This window comes from Musca vetustissima, unplaced genomic scaffold (assembly GCF_032173495.1).
Source record: "Musca vetustissima isolate MV318-11 ecotype Yass unplaced genomic scaffold, APGP_CSIRO_Mvet_v1 utg41009, whole genome shotgun sequence".
In the NCBI taxonomy this organism is placed as follows: Eukaryota; Metazoa; Arthropoda; class Insecta; order Diptera; family Muscidae; genus Musca; species Musca vetustissima.
Window position 1 is genome coordinate 77,521 of NW_026880204.1, and position 25,986 is coordinate 103,506.

General features: G+C 31.4%; 2 protein-coding genes across 2 annotated transcripts in view; both read left to right on the forward strand.

Annotated features, from left to right (window-relative positions):
* The window catches only part of LOC133325665 (protein Wnt-5), a 221,204-nt gene that overhangs the window by 30,970 nt on the left and 164,248 nt on the right, over positions 1 to 25,986 (forward strand). The gene's annotated exons all lie outside the window — the stretch shown is intronic.
* The window catches only part of LOC133325662 (uncharacterized), a 40,746-nt gene continuing 32,751 nt past the window's right edge, over positions 17,992 to 25,986 (forward strand). Inside the window, exon 1 of the mRNA XM_061534384.1 lies at positions 17,992 to 18,000. Coding sequence (XP_061390368.1) covers positions 17,992 to 18,000 — 9 coding nt within the window. The remainder of the gene's footprint in view (positions 18,001 to 25,986) is intronic.

Here is a 25,986-nt window from a genome sequence, read left to right on the forward strand (position 1 = left end):
TAGAGTTACTAATACACTTAACAATTGATTTACATAAACTAACGATAAAAGGATAAAATTGAAAAACAAAATCGCCATTTCTGCTGTTATTCTCACCTTAATTGAATTTTTATAGAGAAACTTTTTTTGTTTGGAATGAATTGTGAAAAAAGTATTGGTAAATATTTGAACTAGCAAGGGGATGACTTCGATTTTCCCCTTCCCATTTTCAATATAATCAAGGGTCATCGGTGTTAGGATCTTTTTATATATTCAGGAAAGGGCAAATAAATATCATATCCGGACAAATTTATCCTCTAGACACTGTTGAATGAATCAGGGCTACTATACGTACTTATTTCTGGCCTAGGCACCATCTGAAATTTGATATTTGTTTATTTGATTTTAGTTTTAACCTATGCGCCATTTGATATTTCCATTGGAACATTAGGCATTTTTTTCTCATAAGTCGTCGGTAGGTTTTGACGTACCACCATGTGTTGTGTTGTTTATAGTGAGACATGGAAAATCAAATTGTTATAGAAGTAAAATTAATTCGTGAATATTACCTTGCAATCATGTAGAACAATTCGCAATGTGGTTATAACATCAAGAGTTCATCGATGATAGAGCCAGGAAGTTCTATCCTGAAATATTGTAAAAAACAACATTAATGTATTTAATCGTCGGCGTTCACACAAAAATTAAGGCAGTGCACAAACGGTGGTACTGCTACAGCAAATTTATGCCGTACGTGAACTGAAAATGCAAAAGTCGTGAAAACAGTGAAATAGAGGCATCCTTGGTCATTTTCCATCAGCATACATTCGATATTTTGGGGAGAACTGGCCGTAAAATAGGTTTGTTCTCTATGGATTCAGTACAAATTGAAAATCACTAAAAAAAATATACTTCTTGTGATTTTGCAAAGAAATTGTGAAAAAAATAAGATCGTGGTGCCTCAAAAGACTTTTATAAGCAGATAACTGGTGGCGAATCATGGACCTATCCGTAAGAGCTCGAAACAAAACAGCAATGGATTGTTCAATGGGCCTTCAAAACCAACTAGAATTGTTAATGGAAAAAGCACTTCGAAAAGCAGACATTTTTTTCGGTCGTGGGGCGGCAATTCCGCTCCAACAACGTAATACGATCAATTGTATCAATGATACTTTAAAAATGAAGGAATGAAGCGGAATCATTGTCCACTATGAAAATTTGAGCTCTCTCAGAAACCTCGCCTCGACTTTTTGGTCGGCCGGTAATTTGCCGCACATAATCTAGAAACAAGTACTTTGCCTACTATTTTCTGTGCCAGAATTGTTCCAAGGCCATTTTTTTAATACCTTAATCGAAGTAGAAAAATTGTTATCACAATTGGTTTGAGGACATGAAAAAAACCTTAAAACAATAATTCGCTTGATTCTTCGAAAATTTTCGAGAAATGAACACTATGACAATGCGAACATTAACCCATCGGCTAAAATTAATAACAAAGTGGAATTGATTGGTATTTTGCTTTAAATTGCTGCCCGGAAAAAAACCCCCTTTTTTTAAGGTTTCTCGATCGAAGTGGAAAAAGGTCTTCGACAATTGATTCAGGCGCTTAAAAATGTAAAAATTAGCTGCCTGTCTGTAATTTGGTATATTGGGCAAGCAAAGTTTAAATGCCATTTTTGAATAACTCAATAGGAGTGGAAAAACTTGCCTCGACAATTGGTTTGAGAGCATGAACAATTCATAAAACCAAGTCTGAATGCACCACAAGTCGCTTGTCACTATGACAATGCGAACATTACCCGCCGGCTAAAATTACCGCAAATGTAGAATTAATCGGTCTTTGGCTGGGTACACTTTTTAGTGTATCCGCATATTTAGGTATTTTATTGAGTTTCGAATTTCAACCGAATCGGACAATCTTTGGGTACAGCTTCTATATATGATCCTATTTCACCTACACAAAAAATATCAACATCAATTTATGAGAGTTTATGAGATTTTTGGTTCACGGTTTGGTGTTTTTTTGGGTTTTGAGATTATTTTTCCTATAATAAAAGTTACTAAAATTTTAAATTTTCTATGAGTTGAGGCCTATAAAATTGTTTGGAATAAAATTGTGTCGTAAGTGCAGGCAAGGCAGTACGGTTGAAAAAAAAATTTCATTATTCAACCAATAAGGAAAGTAGTAAAGTCGGACGGGGCCGACTATATGATACCCTTCACCATTTCCGGTATATCCAACAGATGAAACTTAAAAGACGTCGAATTTTTAAAGGACTACGGACAAAATTATGAAAATAAATTATAAGCATAATATAATCCGATTTGAAATAAACTTGCCACACGTTATGTTATAGTAACTTCAGTACATAAAGCAAAATTTTGTGCCGATTGGACCCACCATGGTAAAGCATTTAAAACCAACTTCTAGGTTATTCTAACTCCAGTACGTTGTGAAAAGTTTGTGTCAATTTTGTGTAAAATCGAACGACAGCATTTATATTAAATCGGACGAAAATATATATGGGAGCTATATCTAATCTGAACCGGTTTTCAGGAAACTTAACATACATCTTTCTAGACTTAATTCATTACGCTATGCCAATTTTCGTAAAAAGCCAATTATATATAGGGAATTTGGTACACCATTCACATTAAATCGGACGAAAAAATATATGGGAGCTATATCTAAATATGGGCCAATTTCCAGGAAACTTAACACACATCATTCTAGACATAATTTAGTACGCTGTGCCAAATTTCATGCAAATCGAAAGATATATAAGGACTTTGTTACAACATTTTCATAAAATCGGACGAAAATATATATGGGAGCTATATTTAAATATGGGCCAATTTTCAGGAAACTTAACACACATCATTCTAGACATAATTCATTACGCTATTCCAAATTTCATGCAAATCGAAAGATGTATAGGGACGTTGGTATATTATTTACATAAAATCGGACGAAAATATATATGGGAGCGATATATAAATCTGGACCGATTTTCAGGAAACTTAAAACACATCATTCTAGAGCTAATTCAGTATGCTGTGCCAAATTTCGTGCAAATCGAAAGATATATAAATGCGTACACCCTATACATAAAATCGGACGAAAATATATATATGGGAGCTATATCTAAATCATGGACCGATTTCCAGGAAACTTAACACGGACGGACATGCAAAAATCGACTTAAAAAGTGATTCTATGCATATTCTCAAAGGAACCATGTGTCTATCTCGTTTCCTTTTGCCTGTTACAAACATATGCACAAAGACATAATACCCTGTACCACAGTGTGGTGAAGGGTATAATCAGGCCCGGCATTTACACATTTATTTATGACGGAGAATTATTTTCCTAATTCCTAATTCCAACCAATTTTTTATTGGATTCCGAAAACTAATTCACTAATTATCACATCATCCTTGACGGAATATGTAGATACCATGTGAAATGAATTCCCTAAATTCCTTTTTAATTTTATTACTTTTGTCACCTTACTTTACCATACCAGTTTCCGTTAATTCAAAAATTTTACACGTTCCTTCAAAGACAAAAAAACGTAATAATATCTGACATGCCACAAAGTTACCTCTACCCTGGATTATACACCAAAATAAAAAAGAAAACCAAAACATGCAAGCCAACTAAAAAAAAAAACTATTCTATTTCATTTTTTAGGTTTTGCACATTCACACACACACACAGGCACATTCATCATAGATATGTATCTCTTCCTTGTATATACATATATTAGTTGTGTGTGAAAATTGTAAAACCATTTTCATCCCCATGCATTATTACTAGGTAACACAAAAACTACAAAAAATAAACTGTGAAAAATCCATTCAAGCGTTAAACTAATCTACATATGCAAATAATCCCAGTTAGTAGTTGTAGTGAGAACCCAAAAAAAAAAAAAAAAAAAAACCTTCCGAAAAAACGCCAATCGGTTGTCTTGGTTCCATACATTTCGTTACGGAACTAATTAACAATTTATTAAATATTCAATTAACTCACTACGACAGCATAAAACGCAATTGATGGCAAACTAACGATTACAAATGAGCATTGTTAGGCGTCTAATTTTCTAAAATACAAAAAAAACTACAAAACAATAAGGCGCCAATGAACATGTTCCGGAACCCAGGAAAAACCCAATATGCTGTTGCTGGCAATGAAACAAATAGGGTTGGAAATATTCAACACTCGGAAAAAGGTGCCGCAATATGCCGTGGCCTTTTTTTGAAAAAAGGATTGATTTCCTTGAAACAATTTCTCTCACCACGCCACCCCACCCCTTTGTGCCAAATATTCACATCGTTCATCAGTTCGTTATGTTAGGCATTTGAAAATGTGCAACACCCCATTATCGCAACTCATTTGATATGCCATCTCTCACTTCTTTTTTTTCCCGAAATTCGTAACATAAACAGGGGAAAAATCAACAACAACAGCAAAAAATTATGAAAAACGTTAGACTCTGTTCGACAGTTAAGGCAAACTGACAGCTTAACTGAAAGAAGTAGGAAAAGTGAAACATAAAGAAAAACTCGCGGCGTAACAATGAAAGCCGCATATTTTTTGGCACCAATAACAAACAAACAACCAGCGCCAACAACAACACAACTTCAAACCAACACGCATATGTTGCAAAGTAAGTGAATTATTGCGTGTCGTCTGCTGATTGTGTGCATGTCGTTAATAATGCCGCAAACACAGAATAAAACTCATGCGGTACATTACCAAAAAGGACTTACATATATGTCGCCGAGAGTTGAGTATGTGCAAATGGGTATTAGGGTGTCACGGGAAAAAGGGAATCATAAAAGGCACTAGGGGTGCAAAATTTTAAAAATACCTGAACTCAATTGAGCGGACCTTCAAAATACTTGAAACCAACTCAGAATAGTGACAAATACTTAAAACAAAAATCACAACTCCCACAGAAACAGTTTAAACCAGTAAGGAATGTAGTAAAGTCGGATGGGCTATATGATACCCTTCACCATCATAAACACGAAAATGGACCCATAAACATGTCATTCTGCAACCTATACTAAGTTTTTAATTTGGTCAGATATAGAGTTGCTATAGATAATATATATATATATATATATGGAAGCTATATCTAAATCCGGACCGATATCCAGGAAACTTAACACACATAATAATAGACAGGATTCATTACGCTATGCCAAATTTCGTGCAAATCGAAAGATATGTAGGGACATTGGCACACCATTTTCTTTAAATCGGACGAAAATATATATGGGAGCTATATCTAAATCTGATCCGATTTTCTCGAAACTTAAAACACATCATTCTAGACATAATTCATTACGCTATGCCAAATTTCGTGCCAATCGAAAGATATATAGGAACATTGGTACACCATTTACATTAAATCGGACGAAAATATATCTAAATATCTAAATCTGGACCGATTTTTCCCAATTTCAATAGGGTTCGTCCTTGGGCCAAATAGATGACCTATGCCAAATTTCATCCAATTCGGATCATAAATGCGAACTGCACTTTGTTTACAATTTAACATCAGAAAGTGATTCTATGCATATTCTATAAAGGAACAATGTGTCTATCCCGTGTCCTTTTGCCTGTGGTGAAGGGTATAAAAACGAACAAAAAAGAAGCAAAAAAAAATATTTTAGGGTGAACAAAAAGTGCTTAATGGTTGACATTTTTAAAAATAATCGATCAATAACATTTAATCGATAAAACAGAACCTGAAATGCTTGATATCACCTCAGTATATCGACAAATACTTTAAGAAATTCATAACTCCTTAATAACCCACAGGATCGGTTATAAGAGATACACATACCATGAAGGACCACAAAAAACAAATGTTATTTTTTCCTGAAAAGACTTAAAAAAAAAATATTTCAATTTCTATTGTAATTTTTCTTCTCATCGATGTCGTTTCACCCTATTACATTTATATGTACAAAGCCAAACTTATTCGTTTTTTTTTTTGTTCTTTGACAGATAAACATCAAGGAAAAGTTTTGTGCTTTTAATCATCAGTTTATTTCACTCTGTCATATTTCGTCATTGTCCTTCAACTAGTCAAGTCAAGAGGTGACAAGTGACGTTCACTTTTTTTTTGTTTTTGAAAAATGATTGTTTTTCGTTTCTAGGTGGCAAATGTGTTTGTTTTTTGTATACTGTGACGCATAACTTTTTGAAATTTATGTATTTAGTAAATTGAATTTTTATGAGTCATTAGTTTTATTTATGATATGGGATTATTTAAATACAATTTCCTAGATACACAGTAAAAAACCCAGTAAGGAAAGCAGTATAGTCGGGCTGGGCGGGCTATATGATACCCTTCACCCCTTTGGTGAAAGGCGTCAGATGTATCCTAAGAACCGTAGCTTTTCGAAGGATTATTGACATAAAATTTAACTAACTTTTATATGTGATAATTACCTATATGTGAGCTATATATAAATCTGGACCGATTTCCACAAAACTTGGCACACGTAAGGATATACTAACTTTAGTACATTCTACAAAATTGTATGCCAATCGGCCAAACTTTGGGTCTGTACTCCAAAATTTACACTGTGCCAAATTTTGTGCAATTCGAATTAAAAAGATATATAGGTGATATATCGAAATCTGAACCGATTTTCACCAATTTCAATAAGGTTCGTCCTTGGGCAAAATAAGTGACCATTGCTAAATTTCATATAAAACATATTATAAATGCGACCAGTACTCAGTCTCAGAAAGTGATTCTATGCATATTCTAAAAATGAACTATGGGTCTATCTTGTTTCCTTTTGCCTGCTACAATCATATGTACAAAGACATAATACCATGTACCACAGTGTGATGAAGGGTATACAAATTAATAAATAGTTCATAATTTCATTCATGTACCTCGCTTAGAATACAAGTACAATTTTTTATAATCATGAGAAAGCCACTATTTAAAAAAATGTAAACATGTCATTAATATCAAAACTATTTACATATTTTGTTCTACTTTACCATAAATTCGGCTCATTTTTGTTCTCTCCCTCTCTTTTGGCAAAAACATATGCATTCTGCCCAAGAAAAAAACTACCACCATTTATTGTTCGGCTGTGTTTTGTTATCCTCCTCCATCTCTCCCTTCACTTGGTGGTCGTTGGTGGTCTCTCTCAACTCACTTGATTTTGGCTAGATTTGCATTCCATTGTTTCTGTATTTCAGGCACTGTTACCGACTCTGAATTGGTGCTATAAAATTCGCATATGTATTTTTCAAATTATTTCGATTATTTCGAATAACAAAAAACGCAAAAAAAATTGCAGCAAATCTCTCTGAAAATAGAGCAGTATTTAATGTTTTATGAATTGCATTCATAAAATGCAGAACACTATTCATATAAAATACGATTTATTATACCCTTCACCATAGTATGGAGGGTATATTAATTTTGTCATTCCGTTTGTATCTCATCGAAACATTAATTTCCGACCCTATAAAGTATATATATTCTTGATCAGGGTAAAGACGATCTAGCCATGTCCGTCCGTCCGTCTATCCGTCTGTTGTAATCACGCTATCTTCTAAAGGAATTGAGATAGGGTGCTGAAATTTTGCATAGGTTTGTCTTTTGTCTGCAGGTAGGTCAAGTTCGAAGATGGGATATATCGGTCCACGTTTAGGCATAGCCCCAATTTTCGGTATTTTGGGGTTCTTGAGCGCGTTTTTCAACCGAATACGCTGAAATTTGGTACATTGAGTTCTTATTGGGTACTAAATCTCTCCACAAAAAATTATAAATATAGGTCAATTTTTTTGGATAGCTCCCATATAAGGGTACCCCCAATTTTCGTATTTTGAGGTTCTTGATCGCGTTTTTCAACCGAATTCGCTGCAATTTGGTATTTTGTTGTCGTATATGGTAACAAATCTCCCCACCAAATTTTTTGTATATTCGCCCCCTTTTTGGGGTCGGCCCCATCTAACCCCCTTTTTTATATTAAAATAGTTAAAATAGTTCCGTCTTTGGGTTTGGTTCTAAGACTCTGTTGTAATCATTTCATATATATATATATATATATATGCACTGTAACTCGCATTTAGGCCTAGCCCCTATGTTGGAGGTACCAGAAGCAGTGGACCGATATTCCCCATGTTCGAACTTGAACTGATTTTGGAAGAAAGAATTTGGTCAAAAGAAACATGGGGACTAGGACCAATATTTAAAACCATAATCGGTTTGTAATCTCGGTATATGCACGCTTATTGGTATGTTCCCTATATTTTTATTTCAAGTACTGTCAGTATATCTATGGTGGAGGGTATCCAAAGTTCGTCCCGGCCGAACCTAACGCTTTTTCACTTGTTTTTTCACTTTTTTTAATTACATTATTGATTACATTTTTGATAATGACAGATCATCATTAATTTTAAGCCATGAGGTAATGGCTGAGAATTATTATTTTTAAATATTAATACATAACATTTAATCTTAATTGAATATAAATAACACAATTTATTTACATAAAATCAAAATTCAATTTTTTTTTATAATTTTAAAAAAAAAATCTCATCTACCTTGACTTCTAAAATTATCTATTTGCAAAGCAAATTTAGTGGCTTACAATATTAATTGTTTATTTATAATAAAATGTCAAATACGTTTTTTTCTTAATTAAATTAAATTAAATGAAATAAATGTGTTCGGAGATTTGCATATAAATTAATATAAATAGACACCATTCATAATCTAGCAATTAGTAAAAAAATATATGTGAAATTAATAATTTTAATTCTAAATTAATTATATATAATTCACAAACTATAAAATTACTTTTCCAAATAAATTTAAATTATATGAAAAGAAAAAAATATTATAATCCAATTTGTTCCATTGACCCGAAAAATATAGATACACACAGGTGTTCTAATGATGATTATTTTTAATCATTTGCAAATTTCAAAATGTTTGCAGATTAAAATCGTTGGCACGTCCATCACTGCCAAAAAAAAAATAAAAATGGCAATTCAGGTAGACATTTGTGTTACAATACCAAGCGAATTTAAAAAAAATATATATGCAAATATTTTTTGTTGGTCATCTAAACAAAACATTAACGTTCTACAATGAACCCAAAACAGTAAACACCAGACAATTGTAAACAAATTTTCATTTCGTTTTTTTATTATTTTAATGAGTCAATTAATTTGAAATAAAGTCAGTAATTAGCATAAATCTCCTTGGGATATATTCAATGCACCGAAATAAAAAATTATAAAAAAAAAAACAAAACAATTTGTAACAACTGCAATGGCTAATTATTAAGTCATTATTTCTTTTGGCACTTTAAAAAAATTTACATAATTTTTTTGGTTGTTTGTTTGTTATTGTTGAATTTTACATATATACATATTCTAAACAAATTGTCTTGCCACACACGAACATTGAACGAAAACAAAAGCAGACCATTTGAAACAAGACATCTACTTTGTAATTCAAATAATCACAACATGGTGTCTTGGGTGTACTTTTTTCATTCAATTTTTTTCGTGGCATAAAAAAAATTGAAAAAGAAATAATTGTATTTGTATTTTTCTTTTTTTTACATTGTGTGTATGTGACTTGTGTGTTTATTTCGTTTGTATTTTTTCGTCTTAATGTTAATGGCCATGTTTATAAATCACCACAGTGATTTTCACCCAAAGAAATTGGGTTAATTTCTTTGGCAAATTAAATTTTGAGGCTGTTAAAATGTTAATGGGTTTAATGCAATTATTATTAAATATGCGTTTTTTCATGTTCGTGTTTTTGTTGCTTTTGTTTTGTTTTCTTCATAGATTGTACCGTAGAGCGTATGATTCTTTTCGTTATACATTTGAGGCAATTAAATGGTATACCCCATTCAGGTCTTTAAAAATTATTTATAGAAAAAATGTAGAATTAATATGTAGAATTTAATTCATTCAAATTTTAATGAATTAAATTTTAAATATTATTTATATATGTTTTAAGGAAAATATTTTAAAAATTATTCAAAAAATTCGGGATAACTTCTCCAAAAAAATAAGATTATTTCTCTAAAAAATACGATTATTTCTCTAAAAAATACGTGTAAATAACCCACCACTGGTTTTCAATTCAATTCAATTTTTGAATAATTCACGATTATTTCTCTAAAAATATATTTATCGAAGATCTATTTTCTAAACACATTTTCTGGGGGATAAAATTATCAAAGTTATGTTCTTGGACCGGCATTTTTAAAAATGTTTTTCATTTCGTGACGAAATTTTTTGAAAGTATTTTCAAAATTTTTTTCGACGACTATGGATTTTTGAAAAATGTTATCTTTCAGAATCTATCCTTAGTAAAATAATAGAATATATTTTCGTGGTATAACTTAATGACAGTATTTTGACAAATTTTTTATATCGTGAAGTTATTGAAGGTTCATCCCTAGGCGTCGATTAAAAAATATTTTTCAGGATCTATTTTTATGCGTAATGCTTTTAACACTTTTGGTATATGTCCGTAGTTGGATTTAAAAAAAATATATACATATATATTTTTCAATCTTGGATTTTTTACAAATAATTTTGAGGGCTTTTCTGCTAATTGTTTTTCTATGCTTTATCCAAAGCGTTGATTTTTAAAAAAATATTTTTTTTTTCAATTTTTATACTTTTCACCACACTTTGGTACGGGGTATTATGTCTTTGTGCATATGTTTGTAACAGGCACAGGGAATCGAGATAGACACATGGTTCCTTTTGAGAATATGCATAGAATCACTTTCTGAGTCGATTTACGCATGTCCGTCTGTCCATCCGTCCATGTATTTTTGTCGCATTTAGGTTCCGATTTGGATGAAATTTGGCACAGTTCACTTATTTGGTTCAGGGACGAATCCTATTGAAATTGGAGAAAATCGTCCGATTTTATGTAAATGATGCACCAAAATCCCAATATTTTTCCGATTGAGACAAAATTTTGCACAGCGCACTGAATCAGGTCCATGCTTATGTGTGCTGAGTTTTGTTAAAATCGGTTCAAATTTAGATATAGCTCCCATATATAGTTTCGTCAGATTTTTAGTGAATGATACACCAAACTCCTAATATTTTTCCGATTGGGACAAAATTTTTGCACAGAGTACTGAATTAGGTCCAGACTGATGACTGCCAAGTTTTGTTGAAATCGGTTCAGATTTAGATATAGCTCCCATATTTTTGTTAATGATACACCAAACTCTCAATATTTGTCCGATTGGGCAAAATTTTGCATAGCGAAGGCAATTAAGGAAACAATGATGTGTGATAAGGTTTGTTGAAATCGGTTCAGATTTTGATACACGATTTACACGAAATTTGGCAGAGGGTATTAAATTGAATATAGAGTGACAACAGAAAACAAATGGTGTATGCAACGGTTGCTCAATTAGGTCCATGTGTTTATATATAATCCTCATGCATAATTTTACTCGATTTCATACAAACGGTACACCATTGGATTCTTTGGTCTGGCCGTTTGACATGCATTTTTTCATTGATTTCAGAATGGTATGATTGGTTCAAATATCTATTGGTTCAAATATCTATCTAGATAACACATTTAATTTCGCCCGATTCCATTTCAATGGCCCTCCAAAGATTTTATATCTGTTCTATCGACAGGACTTTGTAGATATTAACATCTCTTGTATGTACCCAATGTGGTGAATGGTATCATATAGTCGGCCCCGTCCGACTTTTGATCTTTCTTTACTGGTTAAGGATATAAATGTGCACTTTTTTTAATTATTGGATAATCCCCAACTTTTATGTTTTAAAAATATTTTCAATGCTTTTACCAAGCATAAGAACTCCTTTTTAAGCCTTTTACTCCATGGAATATTTTAAATATTTTTAAGGCTATTCCTTTGTAAATTGGAAAAAAATAGATTTCCTTTTAAGTCAAGGATAATTGGTCTGCCATTGTTTAAAAAATTTATTAAAAATGTATATATTTTTTAAATAGATTACGATATTTGTTATGAAAAGATCAATTTTTTACATGCGCAAATCTCAATCTGATATAAATTAAACATCATATACGCCTGTAAAAATATTTATATTTATTTTTTCTGTGTGTTTTTCTGCCCAAAAAACATGATTTATTTTTCTTAATTGCATTCAATTAAACTGACAAAGATCAATTTATGATTGCTAATCCAATGGCAAAGATTTTCACTTAAACCCCACAAACAAATCCATATTTTCATAGAAAGTTAATTACGTTCAAAACATTTGCATGCTGAAGAAAAAAATCATAAAGATGTAAACCAGCTCTTAATCTTTTGCATACGAATTCAACTTTCAATGAATAAATTTTCTTTTAATTGCACACAGTGGGGAGTCGTCATATACATACATATAGTGTATATATATGTGAGACACTAATGACACGGTTGTATATTTGTCAATTTATGGCAAACGAATATAACGCACAGCAGCAACTATTACAAATCAGTCATTATCATTTAATAACGAGTGACTAAGCCATGCTAATTTGATGTTGAGTGGCTTGAAGGAGATAATTTGTTTGTGGCATCTTTGATTGCAATATCTCGGTGAAAAATAATCAAATTCAATTTAAAGCAAAAAAAAAAGGAACCAAAAAAAAAAAAAAAAAACATTTGTAAATTGATTTCTGGAAATGCATTTGGAATCAAACCCCCGTTTCAAACAACAACGAAAATAAAAATAATTGAACGGAATATTCGGATGTCATTCGTTCGAATTGAATAATTGCTTTTTGATAGATGATCACACACAAACCCCTACAATGACATCAGTCCATCACGATCCTTTGCCATATTGCAACACCCCAATGACACGACACTATGTTGCAAAAAACTCCTATATATTGTTTAATAAAATATTTCTCTTTGGCAAATAAACAAACACAACTGATAACTGTCAGTCAAATTTCCACACAATCATCATCTGAGCGGTTGTTATGGTTACCCACTATGACTATCTGGAGTAAACTCCAGCCAATAAAAAATACTGCAATATTTATTCGCCATTCGAATTTTTTATTATTAAACTCAACTCTGCTCAGTTGAGCCATAAGCATCAGCATCAACATCACCATCAAAGTCACAAATCGCCTTAAGTGCTGAATTTCGTGTTATAATTCCTTCAGATTTAACATCACGTTGCAAACAAAAATGTTTATTGCGAATGACTCAGCATGCTGGCGAAATATAACGTGGTGCACTTGGAGAAAATTGGGGAAAATATTTGTTTTTAATGCAATAGGAAAATTATCACAAGGATAAGGATTTCGAATGGGGAGATCAGGGTTTAAATTTAAAAAAATAAATCTCTGAATTTTAATGTCCCCCAAAGGACGAAGATTTTTAACAATATTTCTTATGGACTACGAAAAGGGGTAGATTTTTTAAAAAATATTGCTTAGGGCCTACGAATGGCGTAATTAACAAATTAGTGTCCACCAATAATAGCAGATGTTTTAAAAAAATATTTTTAGGTCTGCCAAAAGGCGTAGATTATTAAAACTAATATTTTAGGGTCTACTAAAAGGCTTATATTTTGAATAAAATATTTTTAGGGTCTACCAAAAGGCGTAGATTTTTAAACAAATATATTTTTAAATCATATTTTTAGGGTCTACCAAAAATATATGTGTAGCATTTACTAAATAGTGTAGATTTTTAAATTTTTTTTGGTCTACCAAAATGCACATATTTAAAAACAAATGTTATGGTCTACCAAAAGGAGTAGATTTAAAGAATTAGTTTTCTGGATCTACCGAAACCCGAAGATTTTTAAATATTCTTTAAGGTCTACCAAAAAAACTAGATTTTTTAAAGAACACATTTTCTGTTTTAGAACTATATATTTTTCCGGGTCCAAAAAAGGCGTAATTTATTAAAAAAAATATTCCTAAGGGTCTACCAACGGGCGTAGAATTAAAAAAAAATTTTTTTGAGTCAGCCAAAAGGCGTTGATTTTTAAAAATATATTTTTGGCTCCACGAAAGGCGTGAATTTGCAAAAAAAAAATGTCAACCATTGTGAGTAGATTAAAAAAAAAATTAAGGTCTATCAAAAGTCGTAGATTTTTAAACAAATATTTTTTAGGGTCTAAAAAAGGCGAAGATTTAAGAAAAAATATTTTTGAAGGTCTAACAAAAGTCGAAGATTTTAAAAACAATATTTTTTTAGTTCCACCAAAAAGCGAAGATTAAAAAAAATTATTTTTGGGGTCTAGGAAGGGGCGTTTTTCCATATGGCGTAGATTTTTAGAAAAATATTCTTTAGAGTATAGGGTGTAGATAAAAATCTACTCCAAAAGGCGAATATTTTTAAGGTTCTTTATAACAAAGGCAATTCAGCTACCTTTTTCTATAGAAAACTTTAATTCATCAAATTCAGCTAACTTTTTCTACAGAAAACTCAATTAAGCTAACTTTTTCGAAAAAAACCACTTCAGCTACACGTTTCAAAATAGCAAGTCAATTCAGCTATCTTTTTCTCTAGGAAGCCTCAAATTAGCTAACATGTTTAATATAAAACCCAATTCAGCTATTTTTTGTAGATAAACTCAATTAAAGTTGATTCAGCTAACAGTTTCTATAGAAAAAATCAATTCAGCAAACTTTTTATATAGAAAAAAACCTATGTTCAGCTAGCTTTTTCTATAAAAAAAAATTGATTCAGCTAACTTTTTCTGTAGGAAAAGGTCAATTCAGCAAAATTGTTTCTATATACACTGTCCATTCTGACAACTAGTATGCATAAAGGTCAATTCAGCTAAATGTTTGGACAAAAACAAACCTTTTTCTATTAACAAATTCAATTTCGACAACTTTAAATATAAATGTCAATTCAGCAAATTTTTTCTCCAAAAAAATACTGTTAAAGAAAAATTTCTGTTGAAAAATACAATTCAGTCACTTTTGTAATAGAAAACCCTAAACTATCTATCGTTTCTATAGAAAAACTCGATTCAACTAACATTTCCTATAGCCAAACTTAATTCAGCTAACTATTCCTATAGAAAATGTCAATACAGCAAACTTTTTAAAAAAAAAAAACTAAATTCACTGTAATGTTCCACATGCATGCAGCAGTCATGCTTCCATGCACCACTTTCTTCAATTGCATTGAGTGTCGAATGCCGCAACAACAAAAACAACAGTCACAACGAAAATTGTAATCATATTAAATTTTATTTTCATTTTAATTTTTGCGTTGTGATTCATTTTTGGGCATAATCATAGACATCACTTCACACACTCGAAGCCATTGCTGGCAAACACCGTTCGTTAATTCTAACCGCGAAACGTTCGTAAAACGTTACGGATGCCTGGCAGGCAGGCATACGTTTGAGGAGAATAGTCAAGCGCAACATTAGACACACGCCAGGCATCAAGAGCTAAGCTCAAAAAATTAAACAAAAAACAAAAATGCCTCCAATTTGGACCAGCCAACTGAACGACAGTCAAGTCGACAGACAGACATAGACAGCATGGCATCAGTTAATTTGCAAAATTGCTGCTGCAACAAATCTCATTTTCTGCCATGAATGAAGCAAATCATCGTCATCATCATGGTTGTTGTTGTTGCCATCAATGTGCAGATTAGGAGCCTTGCATTTCCGGCAACAATAATAATGCCAGGGCAACAGCATGAAGCACACACAGGCAACCTCTACCATCCTACCGTTTGGTTGGTAGTTCGCTTGGCTGGATGGTATCAAACAAGCAGCCTGCCAGCCAACCCAACCATTGTGGTTGATTGCAGTTTACAAACAAATCTCTAAGCTTGATGCAAAATTCATTCAGCCCCTTACCCTCTACCCTAACTCACTCACTCCTTACCTCCCGCCTTGCCTGGCATCATTTAGTCAGCCAGTAAATGACTGAATGCAGCAGAGTATCATTTATGCATTTTGCACACAAAAATTTTCTATTCACCGAAAAAAAAAGAAAGAAGCCAAAAAACACAGGGATCTAGGCAAAAGTATTGTGGTTTTGTTTTCGAACCCGAGCCCCTCAACTGCTGCCACCGCTACTTCTCTTCCTGCTGCCTATGATGATGATATTTGCCATCTGATATGTTTTGGGTCTGTTCGTTTTCGCTGAGGTTACTCTCTGCGGTATTTGCCCCCCATAACAATAACCAGTCATCGTCATCAGCATGCATTTGCCATTATTTTGTTTGGGTGCATTCTCGTTCATCATTATATCCCTTTGCTGTTTGTTTCTTGGTCTATGTTCGTCTGTCTGCCGGTCCTTCTGTCCCTCTCTCTGTTTGTTTGTGTTTTTAATACTGCAATTGCTTTTTTAAATCGATCAATCAATCAAATAAACACAATACATAGACAAACACAGGCACCAACACAAACACACACACATACTGCAATACAAATCGAATGGAAAACTGTAACTAAACCTAAAAATAACAACAAAAATTGAACGATGATGCTGTATGGCTGACTGCCTGCCCGGCAGACTGTTTGGTTTGTTGTTTGTTTGGTTCGATATTTGGCTGTAATCTCAAAATACTGAAAATCTCCAACAAAATAAATACAAGCATTTCCTGTGATTCGAAATACTTAGCATGGCATTTGCTTCGGAAAACGAGGGGTATAATAAAACAATTGATTTTTGGGAGATTTTAGTAAATATTTGGATTCTAATTAAAAATAATTGTTACACCATTACTTTTTATTGGAATCCAAATATTTACTAATGTATATAATTGAGTTAAAAATGGAAATTTTCTGAGAATTCCGTCTAAAATAGGAGACATGTGGATTTATGATCATGGTCTGGTTATGATTAGTGTAAATTATTTAAGGTGTTTTTAATGAAGAAATAAATAAAATAAAAAAATACTTTCCTTTAGAAAATCTCAATTCAGCTAATATTTCCTATAGCAAAAGAGAATCTTGCTAAATTTTCCAATAGAAAAAGTCAATTCAGCTAAATTTTTCTGTAGAAAAAGTCAATTCAGCTAACTTTGTCCATAGAAAAAGTAATTTATTTAATTTTTCTATAGGAAAAGTCAATTAAGCTAACTTTTTTCTTTAGTAAAATTCAATTCAGCTAACTTTTTCTATAGCAAAAATCAATTCAGCTAACTTTTTCTTTAGTAAATGTCAATTCAGCAAAATGTTTCTGTAGAAAAAGTCAATTCAGCTAGAATTTTACATCAAAAAATTTAATTTAACAATAGTTTCTATAGAAAATAAAAAATTATGCTACCATTTCATATCGAAGAAGTCACTTCAATGAAGAAATCCACTTAGCAAATTGTTTCAATAAAAAATCAGCTAACTTTTTCTATAAAAAAAAAAATCAATTAAGCACACTTTTTAATTAAGCTAAGTTTTCCTATGGAAACCACATCAGCGAACAAATACATTCAACGTACTTTTTCTATAGAAATAATTCAGCGACTTTTTTTTAATAGAAAAAGTTAATTCAGAGAACTTTTTTTATAGAAAATGTTAATTCAGCAAAATTTTTCAATAGAAACAATTCATTCAATGGACGTTTTCTATCGAAAACGGTACATCAGCGAAATTTTTCAATCAGAATGTCAAACTTTTTCTATAGAAGAAGTCAATTCAGCAATATTTTTCTATAGAAGAAATAAATTCGGAAAACTTTTTTATAGAAAAAATCAATTTCCCGTAATTTCTTCTACGCAAAAAATTAAATTTAGCGAAACTTTTCAATAGAAAAAATCAATTCAGCAAACTTTTTCTATAGAAAAAGTCATTTAAGCTAATGTTTTCTATAGAAAATACCAATTCAGCTGAACTTTTTCTATAGAAAAAGTCATTTCAGCAAACTTTTTCTATAGAAAAAGTCAATTCAGCAAACTTTTCTATAGAAAAAGTCAATTCAGCAAACATTTTCTATAGAAAAAGTCAATTAATTGTAACGCCGCGAAATATTGGTCCTAGACCCACCTTTAATGGCCAATGTAGACCCCTATTGTTTTTTGTAAAGATCGGTTAATATTTAGGGGATGAAATGAACCAAATGCTAAATTTTTTCAGGATTTTCTGGTCGCCCAAACATCGCGAATTTTAACAGTGAGAAGGGGATAGGGCCAAAGAATAAGAATGCCTGCTTTGATAAAGATCGGTCAATATTTAGCGGGTCAAATGGACCCTGACGTTTGTGTGAAAATGAAAAACTTGTATTCTTTACCGTATATATTTACTCCTGAAGTACATAGACCCAAAATGTTGATAGTATATCGAAGAGGAGTGGTTGACCTTTAAATCGATACCAATTACATTGTAGTATGTATCCGGATGTGGGAGTTACACACTAGAGGGCGGAAATATAGAACTGATCGCTTTGAAATGTTCAGCGAGGTCCCAGTTATGGTCAAGGACAATGCCTATATTTTTCGGTGATGATCAGATAATGATATTGGGATGAAGTGGGCCGAAAACTTAATTTTTTGTGTTTTTTCGAGTATATTGATATACCAAAATTGAATGCCGAACATCACAACACAACCCAAGGTGAAGGGAATCTGGGCAAGTTATTTGAAGGGCTGTAGTGAATATTAGTCAAGAGGGTACAAATGTCGCGGTTAAGGTTACAAATATCACAGAAAGTTAGATTTTCGTGGGAGTTGTGTAGGGTATCATATGGTCGGCCCCGTTCGACTATACTGCTCCGCGCACTGGTTTTATTTTAATATTATTTTTTTTTTTTAATTTAAAAAATTCTAGTATTTTTATCACTGTTTCTAATCCACTATTATTTTTTCTCTTTTTTCTTTTTAGGTAAGTTTAAAATAAATTTAATTAACTAAAAATTACACAACTAAAATGCGGTAAGTTTTTTCCACCATATAAGTCTCCAAACATTAAATGAGGCGTGGATTGACTTGCATTTTTGCTTGCTTTGCAAACTTCCATTGCAACCCCACCACCAACCCAAAATTGGCTTAGCCGTTAAGTATCACACCAATGTTGCTGCTGAGTGAGATCTCTGTGTAATAATAGTGGGGCCAATAGCTATAAAATAAAATAAAAAAATGCATCAATATTAGAGCGGCACCATAATCGATAATCCAGGTACCCAGGTACTTCCCCTATGGGTTGCCTTACCTTTTTCAGCAAATGCTTCATTGAATTTCATGTGCTATCTTTTGATTTTCTTTTGTATCCGTTAGTTGGTTTGAGTTTTTTTGTTATAGAAATTATAGGAAATCATGCCATATGCTTTTGGCTGTTACCAAAACAGAAATCTATTATTTTTCTTTTAGCTATTGCATTTGGTGCAGTGTGGACCATTGTTCAAAAAAGAAGTGGGTATACTTTTTCTGCGCTAGCTGGGCTGAAAAGTTAAAGGGGGGCAAAATATAAAAGACTCCTTGTTTAAGTTGTCTCCTTATTGAAAATAAAATATTTTATTTCTTTATTTTTTTCATTGTGGGCCTTTGCAACTTTTGAGCCCATTTTTCCCCCAAAAAAGAGATCATTTGATTCCTTCATCTTCCACAAAAAAAACCTGTGGGTGTTTCACCATATCTTTCCTCAGCTGAGACTTGATAGTTGAGGTAATGCTTAATGTTTTTTGCTTGGTGTATAGTGGGGACTTATTCCTTTAAACTTTTTGCCTGTGGTTTTATCGTTTTTCTTCTTCCGCTATTTTGTCCTGCCGTGTGGCATAAAGATAAATGATAGTTTTTCCCCACATATATTTTTGATAATGTGTTTTATGGATTTTTATTGAATTTCTTTATTGTTTGAAAGGCCATAGTGTTAAAGGAGAGTAGAATTATTAAATCAAGCCATGGTAAGGCAATTGCTATTTCCATAAAAGAGTCTTAATATGAACCTAAATTTTTTAAGCATATAAAAATATAATATAAATATAACAAATATAAATATTACAAAAATAAATACTATTTTATTTCCATCGTTAAATATGACCTTTAATATTTAACCATATAAAAATATATTTTTTTTCTCAATTCCATATATATTTAAATAAAATAAATATCATTCCATACCAACTATTTACTTTTCCACTTGATCTTTTTTTTGTCTGAAATATAACATATTTTTCACATTATTAATTATTTGCTTGAAAAACATATTTAAATGTCATCGTCATAATCATCACATATACCCATACATATATACACCTTTTATATATTAAAAATTTAATGACAAAGAAAAAAAATCCCATATCATGCCCTTGGCCATCCATCTATCTGCTATATATTTTAATGGGTCATCAGAAAATTGTGACATAATTTGTGTTAATACTTCAGTCAAAAACTTCTGATTGAATTGTAAAAATATGTGTGTGTGTGAGTGCAACAAAAATCGTTTTAAAAACAATTTAATTTGGAATTAAGTATTTGAGTGCCTTTTTCGTTGTTGTTGTAATTTTTTCATTAACATAAAATTGTGGCAGATAATTAAAATACCATAAAAATTTTTTACATATAAAATGTGTATGTTTATACAAGTGGATATGTGTTTGTGTGTGTGTGCTATTACATGTTGCACACACATATATAGGATTAATAGCCACATAATGAAATTGATGCCAAACATATCTCGTTGACATTATCAATGATGCATGGGAGGGGATTTGGGGAAATTTAAATAGTTATTTTTTCAGAATTTCCACAAAAAATTAATCCTCAGTTACAGGGGATAAATTTTTCTATAGAAAATGATCACTTAAAAAATCCGCAGATAGTGAGAATGATTATTTTTTTTTCTTTAGAAAAAAAATCCTCTGCAACTCAGGATGACATTTTTCAATAGAAAAAAATCCACTTTTTATAAAGATTTTCTATAAAAAATCCTCCGGGTAATTTTTTCTATAGAAAAAAATCTCCAGGATGGCATTTTTCTATAGAAAACAATACTTCAGTTACTGGAGATGACCTTTTTTCTACAGAAAAAAACTTCTTCAGTGACTGAGGATGACTTTTTTCTAAAGAAAAAAAATCCTCAGTGACTGATGATTACTTTTTTCTATAGAAAAAATCCTCAGTTACTGAGGATGACATTTTCTATAGAAAAAAATTCCTCAGTTATTGAAGATAGTTTTTTTATAGGAAAATATTCCTCAGTGGCTGAGAATGACTTTTTTCTACAAAAGAAGATTCCTCAGTGACTGAGGATGACTCTTTTCTGTAGAAAAAAAATTTTTCAGTAACTGCTGATGATTTTTTTTTCTATATGAAAAAACTTCCTCAGTGACTCAGGATGACTTTTTTTCTATAGAAAAAAACTCATCCTCAAAAGTAGAAAAACATTCTCTGAGATGCGGTGATGGTTTTTTTCTATAGAAAAAAATCCTCAGTCACTGAGGAAGACTTTTTTCTAAAGAAAAAAATCCCCAGACACTGAGGATGACTTTTTTCTATAGAAAAGGTCCTCAGTGACTGAGGATGACTTTTTTTCTATAGAAAAACATCCTCAGCAACTGATGATTAATTTTTTCTATAGAAAAAGATTCCTCAGTTACTCAGGATGATTTTTTTCTCAGTTATTGAAGAAAACTTTTTTATAGGAAAAAAATTCCACAGTGGCTGAGAATGATTTTTTCTACAGAAAATGATTCCTCAGTGGCTCAGAATGATTTCTTTCTACAGAAAAAGATTCCTCAGTGACTGAGGATGACTCTTTTCTGTAGAAAAAAATCCTCAGTAACTGCGGATGACTTTTTCCATAGAAAAAAATTCTCATTGACAGAGATTGAATTTTCTATAAAAAAATCCTCAGTGACTGAGGATCACTTTCTTCTATAGAAAAAAACTTCCTCAGTGACTGAGGATGACTTTGTTGTATAGAAAAAAATGAGGATAACTTTTTTCTATAGGAAACAAATTCCTCAGTGACTGAGGATGTCTTTTTTCTTTACTTAGTTACTGAGGATGGCTTTTTTCTATAGAAAACAAATTCCTCAGTGACTGAGGATGACTTTTTGCTTTAGTTACTGAGGATGGCTTTTTTCTATAGAAGAAAATCCTCAGTAACTGAGGATGAAAATTCCTCAGTTCTTATAAAAAAAATTCATCAGTGACTGAGGATGACTTTTTTCTATAAAAAAATTCCTCAATGACTGTGGAAGACTTTTTTTCTATAGAAAAAATATCTCAGTGACTGAGGATGACTTTTTTTTCTATAAAAAAAAATCTCAGTGACTGAGGATGACTTTTTTCTATAGAAAAAAATGCTAAGTTACTGAGGATGACTTTTTTCTGTAGCAAATTTTCCTCAGTTAATGAGGATGATAATTTTTTCTACCGAAAAAAGTCCTGATTTTTTTCTATAGACAAAAAAGTCTTCAGTTTACTCCTCTCTCTCCCACAATGGGCCACGTTCTAAAAAAAATGTAAAGCTGTTATCTCTCCATATATTGTCAACTCCTTGATAAAGACTTATACCTTATATCAAGCGAATAATAAAACCTAAGACTTATTCCGTAGAGCTCCGCAAACCATAGACTGTATATCTGTCGGCAACACACAACTCATTCTCTTCTACATGTTTTTAAAATTTCAATATATTTCTCTATTATGATATTTTTTTTATTGTTGGCCATTTGAAAATAATTTAAATGTTTATTTAAGCAAACATAATTATATCGTATAAACAATCTATTTAAAACATTAACTTTATTATTTGCAAAAATTGATATATTTGTTGTTTTTGTTTGCAATTAAACACATCACTGAACATATAAGCATATATTTATTTAAACGATTTAAATACGCATAACAATTAGAGTAAATAATGTATATATGTGCACATGATTTAAATATTTATCGTATTTACGCAAATGAATTTTGAATATAAATACTGGTGATTTTTTTTTTTTTTTTTTGGTAAAACTCACAATATTTGTCACCCAACTTATTTCAGCATATAAGTTCGTAAATTAATTAAGTTTGGCAAAGCTTTGTGTGATGATAACATCAGGTTGGTTGGTATTACAATGTTGTCTTAGTGATATCGTGAGTTAGAAATAAATTTTAATTGAAACGATACTGACTGATGACGGCAGTCAGCATTAAATGCAATTGGCAGCAGCCTCCACTTAAAATTATCATAAAAATTTGAAACCTCAAACCCAGAGCCTATGGATGCAGTCGCTTAAAAGAGAATCAGTTTGGATTCAAATTTCGTTTGGGTTCAAATTTTTATGGTCACAACACGACTCTGATGGGTTTGCTTCATTGTCTCTCATTTTTTTTCTTAGCTATTCGTTTACATTACCTATTTGTTTTGTTTTGTTTTGGCCATTTGTCGAAATTGTCAGTTGACTATTTGTCGAAAATTATTTATTACAATCGTAAATCTTCTTCTTCTCCGTCTTCTTCACCTTTGCGTGCTGTGCTAAGCAGTATCCATTATTGCTGGCTATTTTCATCCTAACGGGTGGTTCGATGCAACACACTCATTTCATTCACACAAATATTTGGTTAGTTCCTGGTGAGTGTTCCCCTCCAACAAAATATTGTTTATATTGTCGTTTGGGTTTCCTAGTTCATGTTGTTGTTGTTGCTATTATTTTTTTGTTTTGTATTTATTTTATTCATTGAAGAAGAAAAAGAAAAACTCTTTTGATAGATTATATCACGAAAAACGCTTAAGTTACTTTTATGATCGATCATAAAATTTGGGAAACGAAAAAAAACGAAAACGAACGAACTTCAAATGTTCTTTTCAATTAGTTAGTGGCTGCGTGAGTGTGGAACCTTGAAGAAAATGACATAAAATGGAATATATGTAACACATACACACACATATTGACAGCAATAGTAGGTGGTAATAGGAAACCCAACTAGGAATATTCTAATTCAAAGAGTATTCAATTTTATTGACAAACCAATACCAGTGATGGACGTCAAAACAAGGGAAATGATGAAATAAACAAATTTTCAGGTTATTTTATGTGTTTTGTTTATTTTTAAGATTTAAGAAAAAAACATCATAAAATTGACAGATGAAAAAAAATACAAATCATTTGTATGCCTTTAATTTTTAAAGAATTTAAAGTAAACAAAGCAATATACCTCAAAGAAAAACGAAAAAAACTCATTGATTGAGGAGGATTTTTTTCTATAGGAAAATTTCTATAAAAAATATTCTTCAGAAGGATTTTACTGAAGATTTTTTCCTATAGAAAAAATCATCAGCATCTTAAAATGAATATTTTTAAAAAAAAAACCTCTGTAACTGGAAATTACTTTTTTCTATGAAAAAAATTCCTCAGTAACTGAGGACGAATTTTTTCTATAGGAAAAAAATCGTCCTCAGTAACTATGAAAAAAAATCCTCAGGACTACTACACAAAAAAAATTCCTTTTACTTTTTTCTACAGAAAAAAACTCCTCAGTAACTGAGGACTACTTTTTGTATAGAAAAATCCTCAGCAACTGAGGTAACTGAGGACTACTTTTTTCTATATAAAAAAATTCCTCAGTAACTGAGGACGAATTTTTTCTATAGGGAAATATTCTTCAGTAACTGAGGACTACTTTTTTCCATAGAAAAAAAGTTCTCAGTAAGACTTTTTTCTATAGAAAAAATTCCTCAGTAACTGAGGACGAATTTTTTCTATAGAAAAAAATTCCTCAGTAACTGAGGACGAATTTTTTCTATAGGAAAAAAATTCCTCAGTAACTGAGTACGACTTTTTTCTATAGGAAAACAATTCCTCAGTTACTGAGGACTACTCTTTTCTATAGAAAAAAATTCCTCAGTAACTGAGGACGAATTTTTTCTATAGGGAAAAATTCTTCGGTAACTGAGGACTACTTTTTCCATAGAAAAAAAGTTCTCAGTAACTGGGGACGACTTTTTTCTATAGGAAAACAATTCCTCAGTTACTGAGGACGAATTTTTTCTATAGGAAAAAAATTCCTCAGTAACTGAGGACTACTTTTTTCTATAGAAAAAAAATCCTCAGTAACTGAGGATGACTTTTTTCTATAGAAAAAATTCCTCAGTTATTGAGGATGACTCTTTTCTATAGGAAAAAAATCCTCAGTTCGCTGAGGACTCTTTTTTCTATAGAAAAAAATTCCTCAGTGACTGAGGACTCTTTTTTCTATAGAAAAAAATCCTCAGTACCTGATAACGAATTTTTTCTTTAGAAAAAAAATTCTCAGTAACTGAGGACGACTTTTTTCTATAGAAAAAAATTCCTCATTAACTGACGACGGTTTTTTCTGTAGAAAAAAAATCCTCAGTAACTGAGGACGACTTTTTTCTGTAGAAAAAAAATCCTCAATAACTGAAGGGGGTATTTTTCTGTAGAAGAAAAATCCTCAGTAACTGAGAAGGCCTTTTATCTATAGAAAAATAAATACTTAGTAACTGACTTTTTTTTATTTACTTTTTATTTTTTCTATAGAAAAAATCCTATTTTTCTGTAGGAAACAACTCCTATTTTTCTGTAGGAAAAAAATCCTATCTTTCTGTAGGAAAAAATTGTCAGCAACAGAGGATGAATTTTTTCAATAGGAAAAAAATTCTCAATAACTGAGAACTATTTTCTATAAAAAAAATCTCAGTAACATAAGGTGAATTTTTTTCTATAGAAACAAATTTCTCCGTAATCATGACTATTTTCTGAGGATAACTTTTCCTTTTGGAAAAAATTCCTCAATAGTAGAGGAGGACTCTTTTCTGTAGAAAAAAATTCTCAGTAATTGGAGATGATTTGTTTCTATAGAGTAACTGAGTAACTACGCATGAATTTTTTCTGAGGCTAACTTTTCCTATTGAAAAAAAAAATTCTCAGTAATTGATTATGACCTTTTTTTATGGTTTTTTTATCGATGTACACTGGAGAGAATTTTTTGTCTACCATAAATTCAATGACTGAATTTTCCCTTTTTTAAGCAAACATTTCCATAAATCGAAGACACGAAATCATAGTTTATTCTTGACTAGCATCGGATTTTTAT